This window comes from Corvus cornix, chromosome 1A, assembly GCF_000738735.6.
Source record: "Corvus cornix cornix isolate S_Up_H32 chromosome 1A, ASM73873v5, whole genome shotgun sequence".
NCBI classification, from domain to species: Eukaryota; Metazoa; Chordata; class Aves; order Passeriformes; family Corvidae; genus Corvus; species Corvus cornix.
In genome coordinates this window covers 41,920,295-41,933,831 of record NC_047057.1, presented here as the reverse complement: position 1 = coordinate 41,933,831, position 13,537 = coordinate 41,920,295, and the positions used below count along the sequence as shown (strand labels likewise).

At 35.7% G+C, this 13,537-nt stretch overlaps 1 protein-coding gene across 1 annotated transcript; it reads left to right on the top strand.

The window, feature by feature from the left end:
• Nucleotides 1-334: 334 nt before the first annotated feature.
• On the top strand, nt 335-13,318 carry C1AH12orf50 (chromosome 1A C12orf50 homolog). Its single transcript, XM_019279801.3, has 12 exons — nt 335-343; nt 1,806-1,929; nt 3,990-4,154; nt 5,367-5,444; nt 5,542-5,655; nt 6,920-7,039; nt 8,273-8,380; nt 9,661-9,768; nt 9,992-10,186; nt 11,638-11,727; nt 12,285-12,376; nt 12,969-13,318. Exons 1-12 carry the CDS (start codon nt 335-337, stop codon nt 13,029-13,031), a joined length of 1,266 nt encoding a protein of 421 aa, XP_019135346.3. The 3' UTR covers nt 13,032-13,318.
• The last annotated feature ends 219 nt before the right edge of the window (nt 13,319-13,537 follow it).

Genomic DNA, 13,537 nt, shown 5'->3' with positions numbered 1-13,537 from the left:
TTGCCCAGCAGGCTGTGGTATCATTGTGGTATCAAAGATTTGTTTTTAAGACCACAGTTCCATCAGCAAGAAGTTGGATTTTACTTAAGCTTCACTAAATGAGTTTGTTCCATTTCACATTAAAAAGCACCAGAATGGGTGACTCTTTGAAACAATCTGATATTCTATATTTTACTTGGATGCAATAGAGAGAAAGGAAGATGTTCAGCCTGGGCAGGTTATGCAGCAGCATCATGCTGATGTCCCAAGCTGGAGGAGCAGTTGGCAACTGTTAAAATGTAACATTCCATCCTGGCTAACAACTGCTCTCAGTTCAGTTCAACAGTTCAACCACATGGAGAAGGTACCACATGTTTCATTCAACAATTTTTTGTTTTAGCTACACTATCCACTGAGTTTTGTTTCATCTGAAGGTCTGGTATTTGGAAGAAAACTGCTTTCAGGATAAGATTATGATTTGCCTGACTGCTGATAGCTTTAATTCAAAGAAGTACTTACATTCCACCTGGTAAAAATCCAGGGATGGTTTTAGGGCTCTTGGTTATTCCATCCATTTTTAAGGGCTAGGGAGTTAGGTGTTAATGCCTGGGAGATGGGCTTTGTGTCTCAGGGGGTGGCCCAAGAGTACTGACTACAATCCAAAAGTTTTTGGAGATGCTGCTCCTAGATGTAGCTGTTAATGTCTGGAACTGAGAGAAATTTGCTTCCAAATATTCCAATATTTTCCAGTCTGGCCTTGTTTTCATTTAAGAAATTACTCAAAAACTTATTCAGAAATAACCCCCACCCTGGCATTTACAGTTCTCAGGTGGGAACTGAATCACATCCAGGATATAAACCTGAGTTTACACACTGAGGGTAAAGCTCATGAGCACTTGCCTCTTTGGAATTACAAGTTTATCATATGTTTGAGGAAGATACCCCAAGTTTTAAGGATAAGTGAATTGCATCATCAGAGATGATGCTAAAAACTGCGAACTCTGATAAGACAGAGATGCAGAACAATAATTTTATGTATGTCTAAGAGAACTGACTCGTGGAAGTACTATCTCTGCAGTATTGTGCAGGCTTTTTAGCTGGTGGCACATTGATCAACAGAGAAAGAGCAGCAGTATGAGTACATATATGAGTAAAGAAACAAAAACAAATCCATGTAGACAGTCTATTATTCCCATTAGGTTTTTGTTTGTCATCTTTAAAAACAGCTGACAGGTGGTGTGAGCAGTGTAATAGCAGCTGTCTCAACATCAAGTCCCAATTTTTTTCAGTTTTTGTTGGGAATCTTTCTGGGTTTTCTTACAGTTTTCTGGTGTTTCTTACCCCGTGTTTTCTCATAGATCTACGTCCTTTAATAGTAAGGCAATACTAATGCAAGATTTGCACTTGTACAGCACATTTTATTGGAGGTTGATCTGATTTTCCCATTGTACAGAAAAGGAAGCTCAGCCACGTCGGTTAAATGACTTAGGAGATTTTTTTTTTTCCTTTCCCATCAGCTCATGAACAGTCTGCAGTAAACTAAGTAGACTGTCTTACCCCTATTCTAATCTAGAAACAATTTTACATCACCAAACACCATTGACCTTACTCGATAACTTTAGAGCTGTCTAGAGCTTATGATAAACTTCAGGATAATTTGAGATGCTGTAAACTATAAGAATGTGGTCCCACAAAGTCTTGGTCATATGTTTACAGCAGTGTGAACTGTCATATATTCAATCCTATGTTCACACAGCATGTACTAATCCATTTATTCCATTTTGATTGTTGTATTTCCAACACTTGAAAACTGTTTTCTCCTGCAGCAAAACTACAGCAAGTTCTCCTGTTTCTGGGAGACAGAGCCCGTAGGCTGTAGGAGGATAAGCTGTGACTTCTTTCACAGAAAACCCCGTAATATAAATGGACTTTATTTGCCACCTAGTAACAGTGAGTAAAAATATTTTCTCAACAATTTGTTCATTAGAGTAATGAAATAGACAAAAATGCCCTTCCAGTGCTTATGTAACATATAGTAAGGTCAGGAAATGCACCACGGTGAATCAATGAGGTATGATGTGCTATCCCAGTAAGTTCAAGGGCAAGAAAGGAATTTGAATAAGATTGCCACACAAATTGTTTTAGCTGTCATATTATGAAACGTCACACCTATTAGTGATATAAAAGATGAAGTCACATTTAGGTTGCTGAGATCCATAGAATAAAAATCTTGCTTAACTTGAATTTTTAATAGATTTAATCTCTCTAGTAGTTCAAATGGTTAGTATGCAGGTAATAATTTAAGAGAAATCAAAAGTAGTATGTGTGGTGGGAGGAGGAGGTTGGTAGGGACACCAGTATCTGTTGATAGAGCACAGCATATGTGGATGAGATGCCCCTTGGAGAGATAACATCAGATTACAGTGCTGTTTGTGCAGATATATTTCTAGTTCATTGTTTTGAATAAAAATTTCGGGCTTGAACATTGGTTGCATTTTACTGAAGTACAGTAATAGTGTGTAAGGCAGCACTCTTATTTTGGAAAACCCCACCACTACAAGTTGGATCTTTTTTCTCGTCCATTTCTAAGAGGAGCTCTTGACTGCCAGGCATCCTGGTAGACGGTTGGAACCCAGAACAGGATAAGGGTCCAGGGCAAAGAACCAAGACAGAGGTCAGAAGCAGGAGTGAAGAGAGCAAGTCATCATGAAACCTGGTGCTCCTGAAGTTGCCCCAGAAAAACGTAGCCTGTCATACCTGGGCATGTGGAGCCTAACTAAGCACACAGGATCAAGACAGGACCTTGAGTGCTCCATACTGCCTTTGGCATAGCTCCCACATACACAGACAGCACAGGCATGCTTTTGGCTGTGGTGCAAGTCAGAGGCTGTACCCAAGAGACACTGTGGGCAAGGGTATCCTGTGTAAGAGCAATGTCTGGCAATCACAACTAGAAAACAGACCAAACCCTTTCACTTTTTCCTGTGATATGGACAAATTCAAAGTCTCTGTGCTCCACAATAGCATTGCAAATACTAAACCTGCAATTTTTTCTAATACTTAAAAATCTTGTTAAACTAATTTAAGTTTGATTTGGCTTATTCTACCTGGAGCTAAAAGTAGCCTGTTCTGAACAGTGAAAAAGGCTCTATCACGTTAGAGTGCTATATCTTACACATCTCTTACATGAGATGCAAGAAATCTGATCTGCAATCATGTTATGAGAAAGGGTTTAACATGATATACATGCTGCTCATAGGCAAGCAAGAGTTGTACAAGAATAAAAACAACTGGAATAATAGAAAAATGCCCACACTTTCTTTTAGACTGGAAAATATATCAAACTTCAGTATTTTTAGTATTGGTTATTAATTCACAGAATACTATGGTTGCAAATCAGTCAGCTTGAATAATACAGATAGACTCACTATTTTTCATCATTTCTCTTTTCAGTCCGTTGCATTTCCTGGCTCTTGGAATATGTTATCTCAGTATTAAAGTCATTTTGCTGAAAATATTATGTGTGGAGATAGATTCCTTAGGAAAATAATATATTTTCTGATTTGTTTTCTGATTAAGTGTATGATATTTTCATGAACTTCATATTCTTTCACAAATCTACATTTTGTACCTAGTTAAGGCAGTTGAGATTTAGTTTGATATACAAAAAGTCTTCAAATTTAAAATGAGCAATCCTGTGCTTAGCATTGCTAAATTCTTCAAAATGGATGCAGTAGCAAGTGATACAGCATGTTTGCAGCTTTTTAAAATAGGGCAGTGATGAAAATGTTCTCTTTTCAAATTCTGTATTCAGCAGTGCCTGTGTCCATTCAGAGGAGCTGGTACCTGTGTTTCTCATACTTTCTGGAGTTGGGAGGTGCTCTCTCGCCAACCTCTGCACAAGATAATGCCTAATCCTGATAATGGTTTCAGAAGTATGCCTGCTGGTGTAAACCTGGATGTGATACTTTAGTTTCCTCCTAACAAAGTAAATCTAATGCTGTCTGCAGATGTCCCATTGAAACAGGATGTCCAAGGAGGCATTCTGCATCCAGCCCATCGTCAAGACTCACTCAGAAATCAAGAGAATGTTTTAGTGCCAATTCACCCTCCACTGATTATAAACCTCAGTGATGAAGAGGACGATGAAGAGGATGATGAAGAGGAAGACAACTGTAAACACTTTTTTATTTTATAAGCAAGTTGAATGGGTTTGCCAGCTCTTGCAATGTACTTCACAACTGATCTGTTATAATAACCATTGCATTTTTAGAAAAGAGTTGTTGACAAGTTTTTTGAAATAGTTTTCAGTTAATCTTTAAAATCTTGGAACTGGTAGTCACCAGATGTGAGCAAGGCAGTTATTTTCTAACTCCTGTAATCTAATTCAGATGGCCATCAAGAACTCTTCAAAACTGTGGGATGAAATTACAAGTTTAGGAGGTACTTTTCTTCTGGGGAAACACATTTTTGAACAAGGACTGTATGCACTTGTCAGTGAAGGTGAAGTCACAACTTTTTTACAAAAGATAGTTGTGTGACTTTAACTTAAGTAATTTTTTCAGCTGATTTACCAAACTCTGTAGGCAGTCATTTTTTAGAGAAAGTTATTCTTAAATCTAGTAAAGAGAATGATGCAAAACTCTCCATCAGTTGAATTGAATGTTTTTATATTTTTATATAGATATATATATATATATATATACACACATATATGTTAATACAGTTAAACCATTGATTGTATCTCACTTAGAGATAAGAGATTCATAGGGATGGAAAAAAATTACACATTCCTGGAGAGTGAAAAGGGAGAGAATGATCTACTTTTAGGCATGCACTCAACCAATTACTGTGCTGCCCCAAGCCACTTTTCACTTTCCCCCTGCCCACCAGGCTGGCTGGTAGAGCAGCCTGTTAGTGCTTCCTAACTTGGTTTCAGTCTGAGTATGCCACTTAAACAATAAAGAAAGTAGGGCTTTGCTAATCTCCATGGCCTTAACCAAGAGAGATCCAGAGCACTCACTTCACCAGCTCTGCCAGAAGATAGTAACTTTGGGCAGAGGTTTTGTGACAAGCACTCCCTGGTGACATGTTGAATCTGATCTCCTCGTGGGTATGAATGATGGATTATTTTGAAAATGAATATTGGAGGTGTTTTTGAATCCTTTTGAATCAACCAACATTTGCTTCTTAAAATGTGTTTTAACTGCAATTCCATTGCACTTTAAAATACCTAATATTAAGTAATCATTTTTCAGTCCAGAAGCCCAGGTTGCAGTCAGAAACAAAAATAACAGAAATGAAAGTCATTATCATATTTGATCATTAAGAGTTATTGAAGGTCTTTGTATAGTTATCTTGTAATCTTTTACAAATATTTCCTACAGATGTTTCTAACTGGATGCCTAAGACTGTTACAGATATTGAAGAGGAAAGAGCAATAAGGGATATATGCTATAAATCTGGTAAATATGAAATTAGTCACTCTTTCCTTCAAAGCAGTGCTTCCAATACAGTAAACTCTAGGGTTGGTTTTTTTTTTCCCTCCTGGGGCATGTGTAGGAGAGTATTATGGGATTCAGAACCCTTACAAACACCAATCAACAAAAACCATGTCTTCACCATGGCAAGAGGAATTATTACCCTTGGAAGCTACTGAACAAAACTTGCAGAAAGGCAAGTATTTTGATCTCTTTGGACTGTATTTACCACTTCTAAAATTGCTGTAACAGGGAGAACCTATTACATAGTTTGCACTTCCTCTTCACTTTTTAAATGTAGTGAAAATAAAGTATTACAAGAAAACATATTTGAATTTATCAGCATATTACAAAAACACTGCATTCTTTTTTGCCATATATTTAGTCACACTTTTGGTGACAACCTGCATCAAATGTGGACAGAAAAGCTGGAAATGGGCTATTAACAGTGTGTACTTTCCTGACATACACAACATAGGTATTTCATATAATTTCATGATAAAGATTTATGTAGTCTAATTTTAACCATCCTAAGGTTAGGAATGTAGTTTAAATTTCTCATCTAGGCTCTTAAAGGTATGTGGAAAGAGACAGGAACTCCAATGATCCCCTATTTATTGAATCATCAGACAATGCCAAAGGGTGAGATGAGCCACTTTTCCAGAGGTGCTCCGTGATCTCTGCTGGCTGTCTTGGGTGTCTTGATGTCAAAATGCAGTGATACATCAGACTTTTCTATAACTAAATTTAGATTAAGTAAATACCTCCTCAAAAAGAGTTCAATTTTGTTTTGGATTCTGGACTATCCAACATAATTAGGGTCAAAGGAATACAAATTTATAAATATTTACCCCAGTTCTTATGATTCTTAATTCATTATTCTCTTCTAATTTCTAAATTTGAAATGTTTGTTAAAATAGTTTTGATAAACTATTTCTAACATATACATAGATATATTAATCTATAGATGAGGGAGTCAATGACAAATGTATGAACATACCTTTTAAGAAGTGTCTTTATTTATCATTAGATACATTAAGAGAAAAGGATAGATATGTTTCCCCAAAACAGTTTTTCAATTGAGTTCTCTGAGGCTTCAGGTACTATGATGATATGCATCCTGAAAATGCCATAAATTCAGATAGGATTCATAAATATAATTCATGGATAGTGAGAAGCTCGTGAATAAGCAGGTAATTTATAGCTGGGTCTTTACTTTGAAGCTATCATCTTCTTTAGTCTGTGAATTATGATATTTTCTTATAGAATATGAAAGTTAGACATCAGTTACTCTAGACAGGATCCAAATAACTAATAAGATAGAAAGAAGGTTATGAAATGAGAGGTTAAGAGAAATTGCACTAAACTAATTAATGGCTCATAGGGGTGGGAGGAAGAGAATGTCAGGGCCATTACCTGTGCTTACACACAGCTAAACATTCTTTCTTTTGCCTTTCCAGGTGACGGTAACACAATTCCTACAAGATTTACTAATACAAGAAAAGAAAAAGAGAGTACAGAAAGGAGACTAACGATAGAGAGTACTCCCAGAACAGATCATAAATCCTTTGACAATGGAGGTAATATACTGTAGCATCAGCTTCTCATTGCTGAACGTCATGTGGTAAATAAAATAACTGAATATGCATGCATTAAACTTTACTATTTTGCTTTTGAGTTATTATATGTTATGTTTTAGACACTCTTTCTCATGCTGAACTATTAATTACAACAATCAAACTCATTGTTTATGATTATATATTATGCTTATTTTAGGATTGTACTGAAAATATCCTTTATGCAGATTACAGTTGATTTTGGGAAAGAAAGGGATTTGTGGAGTTATGAAAAAGCAAGTGTAGAGATGCAGACAAGTTGGTTAGAGCCTGGTGCTAGCAATGCCGAGGTTGTGGGTTTGATCCCTGTATGGACCATTCATTTTAGAGCTGGACTTGATGATCCTTGTGAGTCCCTTCCAACTCAGAATATTCTGTGACTGTGATTCTGTGACTCAAGTTAAAATGCTTTCAAAACCTGTTACTTTTGTGAGACTATCCATAGTTAAGATGAATAAGCTTTGTATTTTTCAGTTATCCTATAGAAATATAACAACACTGCAATCCTGCAGCTTGTGTAACAGGATCTGATCCCTCTGCATAAACTTGCTTGACCTTAGTGAAGGCACAGTGTTTTGACCAATTGAGTTCAGTATTGAATCATGTCATTAAAGTTGAAGAATGCTCCATTCTCCTTGAATTTACTTAATACTTAGTTGTATTCAATCCTTTTTTCTTCATAAATATTTATGAATGATAAAAATAGTATTAATTGTAGTATTCTCTTTTCCCCCTTAGTTTGTCAATGCAAAATAGTGCAGTACCATGCAAGGGCTGCTTGCTCTAGCTTGGAGCAAACTGGTGTGGGTCTTCTAGCTCCAGAACTGTATTGCACAGTGGAAATGTATCTTACATTCTACATCTTTTCCTGTGACCTTTATGTACAAAAGTATCTTTCTTTTTAGATATTCTTTATGTCTGTATAAACAGTTACCACAATTCAATAATTAAGTCTCTGTTCACAATAATATGTATTCAAAGCTTTTAACAGACTATTTAACAACTCTTTTTAACAGACTATTTTCTCTAATTTTTGTGGGCCTTGTTGAGTCAGCTATTTGGTTTCATTGTCTTCATTGTATTTTTTCACCCACTTCAGCTAAAAAGATGTCATATAAAAAGCAGGCTGTTTGCATTGCTCACCTTTCTCAGGGTGCTCTTGAGTATAGATAACTTTGTGAGACTCCTTTCCTACAGGAAGTGGTGGTTCTGTGATGCAGAGGAACATATTTGTTGATAGGAACAGATTTGAGGCGCAACCTTGGGAAAAAGAACGAATTACATCAAAGTATGCCAATGTGAAAGGTACTTCATTATTATTTGTTTCCAGATTTTTAGATTAGATTACTTTTGTTCCTCTGCAAGTGTGGTGAACATTATGTATTTTGTTTAAAACCAATCTGAAGTGAAATTTCCATTCACAGCGTGATTTCTTTCACTGCAAGATGACAGCAGTTGTTATATGTTGTGATTTAATTCTGCTTCTTTCTGCCAGTTTACGTCCTCTGATAGATTCAATGTGGGCTTTAGTAACTCCCTGAGTTACTAAAGTCTTTGATGCCTACATGTCAGATCATGTTGAGTGCTGTGCACTTTCCGCTTCCGCCAAGTAAAACAGATTTGATTGTAGGTGGTATCTCACAGAACATAGGACTTAATAAAACCAGTAAAAAAAAACAGTTAAGGAAAGAACATAACACTTGGGATAAAGTGTGTTTATTAAAAACTAGTCACATACAGCAAATTAAAATACCTACACTGAAGTACCTTGATGATAAGTTTCATCCTTTTCACAAGAGAATTCTAGAATATATTTGTCAATGTAGAAAATGTTATTTTAAGTAGATTGCCAGTTATTTCTTTGCAGTTTTAGAGTAAAAAGGAAAGAAAGGACATTTTTTTGTCTTTACCCCATAAACTGAAGCAGAAGTAGAGAATTTCTGCCACACTTTGTCTGGAAATGAGAGGAGCCAAAAATGCTTATTTACGTTAGCAGGAGAAAAGGAAGAATGAAGCCACATCTTCCTGAAGATAGCAGGGGCCAGTAGAAGAGCACCGTGGTTACTTTACAATGCAACTTTCCCTGTGAAGTTCTGTTTGTAGTTTGAAGGGGGTTTACCTGTGCAACCAGTGCTGTTGCAAATTTATCTTCATCATTTGTAGTATTTTGTTATGCTCATGCACTGCCCATGTCCAGGATGTATCCAGATGCTACAGGCAGAAGTCATTCACAGTTCAGCCAGGCATCCTTTGGAGTGCATAGATTGGTCTCCATAGGCTCAACCATGGGTGTTCCAGAGGTCGACCCCTGTGCAGTGTAGAGAAAGGATGATCTGATTTTTGCATTTAGAGTTAACTTTTTAGTTGGCTTTCAAGATATCTTCTGCTGGAGGAAATACAGACATTTTTGCTTTCCTGCTGAGGAATGACGCTTTTGGAATAATTAACATGTGAAACCATGTTGCACCCAAAGGGGCCTATATATAAAGTAGGAGATTATGTTTTCAAAACACCACAACATTTTTGGATATGAACATTTTTTGTGCTTTCAAAAAAAGTGAATATGTATTATTTTAAACCCTCAGAAACAAACCACATTGAACTGGTAAAGAGCCACCACTGTAAGGAAGTTAAGAAAAATAAAAGGATTTCTGAGGAACGAAGAAATTCAGCTAATGCACTAACTGGCAAAGGTATTTTCAAAAAATCTTATTCATTTCTATTTACTAAACTGTGAGATGATTTAGCACTATCTAGTAAATTTCTGTTCTTAGTGTCAAATACGGACAGCCCATACGTGGATTGGACTATTTACAAAGAACATTTTTAAAACCTTGTTGTCCAGCATCCAGTTGCCTGCACTATGTGAAATTTTGAATAATAGCACAACCTTTTTGGTTGTATTTTCACTTTTAGGAATGTACACTTTGGACCCCAAAGTAAAACCAAGTTACCAACAAAAGGTAAATAAGTATGATGAGACTGCTTCTACCAGTCCGTATGGGAGAGAAACTGGAAGATACGCTCATTTAAATTCTCCAGAACCTCGACGATCAGCATATGTAGTCTACCGGACTGTCACTCAAAAACCGAAATTCAATGGACCTACTGGTGGGTTCCTACTTACACAGAATTCTTAAAATGCCTGTCTATATTGTGCTGGATTCAACTGGCTCCCTGCAGGTGAATAATAAGTTATTTATGCCTAAATACAGGCATGGGTAAATTTGATCAAGCATAGTTTTCACAATTAGATTTCAGCTGTATCCATAGACAGAAACATAAAATTTTATAAAGCTTTACAATTTTTCAGACAGAATATTCATGAACAATAGTTGAGCCGTCTTTACCGCAGGAATTCATGGTTGCAATGAAGTGCTGATGTGCACAAATATAATGATCCCCACTTTTTACAGCATATCTTATGTGACTTATTATTTTCAAATATTTAATAAACCTTGAAAACTCCACCTTTAAGCTCTTATTTCATTCTAACTACTTATAGTAGAAATATTTTTTGCAGTAGAATTTCAGTTGTGTCTCAAGAAATGTATCTTGTTCAACCTCATTTTTCCTAGTAGGTTATGAACTAGGAAAATTCATAACCTTTTTGCAGGATATATTTCCATAATTGGGATTTCACTGGAGTTTTCATTGTTATGGATTTGTATTTATTTTTGTTATTTAGAATTGTTTTTTGTCTTGAATAAACAAGGGTTTGGGTCTTATTCACACTTCTGTTATCAATTTAAATGCAGTGTAAACCTTTGTGTTTAACATTAGTATTATTTTTTTCAAATTAATTATGTTGGACAGAGGACTGAATCTATTCTTTCTGCTGTTCATAAAGGATGACACTTTCCTTCATCTTACTCTACTGTCTTCTTGATGGTACATGCTATGTCATTAATTTGACAAGAAACCTACAGGTGGGATTCTGAGTCTTGCATCTTTCTGACAATCTGCTTCAGATTTATTGCATCTTTTGCTTTATTTTTATCTTGCTAATATATATAGCCTCACCCAATCTAGTACCTCATCTGGAGTTTATTTGAATTTTCACTTTTGTATCCATGGTTTCTCTGCATAATTGTTTTTTTTTCATTTGTCACTTTGTCAACAGATTTAGTGGTAAATAATTTAAATAATCAGAAGTGTTAAGAAAGTGATTTTTATCTTGCCAGTTTCAGTCATCTCTCTTAAGATGGGTTGATCCTGCATTTTGAGGCGCCTCCCTGTCTTAGTTTCTAATAACAGGGACCTATTCCAGGCATAGTAATGCCTACTTTAAAGCGAATAAAAGTAAGTGAAACAAATTCCAATGATGTCAGTGCTTTGTCATGAGGACAAAAAGTTGTGTCTTTTTTCTTTTTCCTTTGAACTTTTGCTTTCATTAAATGTGAACAAGCTGGTATAGAGGTTATAGAGAGAATATTCTTTATGGAAGAATACATTTTATTAAATTTCCAGGTTAAAAAAGGGTAGGTCATTTTTGAAAAAAAGGGAATCAGCATTTTTGTTGTAAGAACAATCATTAACATTTTTGCTGCCTTTCTTTCCAGCAGTACCTGAGTCTTATGGTCAGAAAGGCTCCAAACAAAAGAATCAGCCTGACACCAATAGGAGATTTTGGATACCAACAGAAAACTATGGTAATATTTACACATTGTGTATAAGCTGAAAATTTTAGGATTATTATGAAATTAATTATCTGAATTAATTGCATTAAGATGGAATTAAAAGAAGAATATTAATAATATTAATTTTAAATCAAACTTTTTAGAAAATGGTTTGTGATGAATCAGCATATTCTGAGGCACAATCAACTGTCTAGGACAAAAACACGATATAGCCTTGTATACAGGGCTTTCACAAGCAGGGATAAAACAGAAGCTATTGATGCCTTTGGAAAGGTCTTCAGCCCAGGAGCATTCCCTTTGTTAAAAACAAGGATGTCCATAGCAGAATCTCCTCGTTCGGAAGTCCCCACGACCCTCACAGAAATGCTGCAGTATTACAAATTTTCTCTAAAGTTCTAGAGGGAGTCTGCCTGTAATACTAGCTTGTGTTTCAGAGGTGATGTCTAACTCATCTGATGCATTCATTGAAACTTCAGCCAGTGTAATATTTAATTCACATATCAGACTAAGGGAGTGTTTCCTGAAATTGTGGCTGAAATTAAGAAACAATGTGTATGTTTTTCCTACAGGCCAATATACTTCAGGATCTTCTAATTCACCAACTTGGAGGAAAAGAAATCCACGAGCAAAATCGTTCTCTAAATTTAAAACAACCACTCAGGTAACTGATAGAAATGGTTACAATTCAGCCTTTTTAGGAAAATTGGCATGTCTCTGCCCACCTAGAAAATGTAGGCAGACTTTCTCAGTCAAAACCTGCAAGATTCTGATTAATGCTGAGTAGCTGAAAGAGCAGTTATTAGTTTTATTTGTTTGCAGACATGTACCTTTGCCTGCATAACTAACCTGTGACTTCTAATTTTTTTACAATAATACTTATATGAAAGCAATATGTGTACCTGCCTTTAAAGTAAGGTGCTACAAAAGGCAGGTTTTGGTTTCTAGCACCAGACAAACACAGTAGAGATCATATGAGTTTGATCTATTTGTTTCTCTGCTGTATTGTTCATGAAGCTTCAGAAAAGACTGGACAATAACTAGCCAAGGTCTGAATTCATGAAAGGACTCAGGCTACAAAACGTTTGCAAGATACTCTAAAGACCATTCATGCATTTTACAGCTGTCTTGAAAGCTGAGATTAGAACCTCTATCTCATGTTTCATGTTGAAATTTTACTTCTTAAAATGTTTCTGAAAGTTCATGTAGTTTTACTCTAAGAAATTATGCACAGAATTTTGTATCTATTTTGACAGCAGAGTAAAGAAGACACGGAAGTGAATAGAAAAGGAGAAAAAGAAACATCTAAAGGGAAATAAGAAAATTATCAACTGGAATATCCAAAGACAAAGAAACTGCACATTCCAAAAAGAAGGTGCGGGAAGGACATACACTACAGTGTTTCAAAACTGGTTAAAACTTCTTAAAAGTATGCTCTGCATGGTCAAATATAAAGATCAATATTCACTAAATTTAATCTACTATAAAAATTTGGCAGTTGAAGTTATTTTTACAGACTACGGCTCTACACCAGAAGACTGATAGTAATAGTACATAGAGAAAAAGATCCCTAAGTAGAGTCTTCCCCTATTTTATTTGACAAATGTTTAAGGCATAATTCCTAATACGAATAAATACTATTAGTTATACTTAGCAGTTTCAGAGGACTTTTAATGTAAACAGCAATAGTGTAATGCATTCTAGAATGTAGTTTTCTGTACAAAAGCCAGATTCCTAGATGGTTTAGCTGTTTTGCCAGATGTTTGGGGACTCAGTCTGAATTTGATCTTGAGATTTTGCAATTTTAGCAGAGCAGCAGAACTGT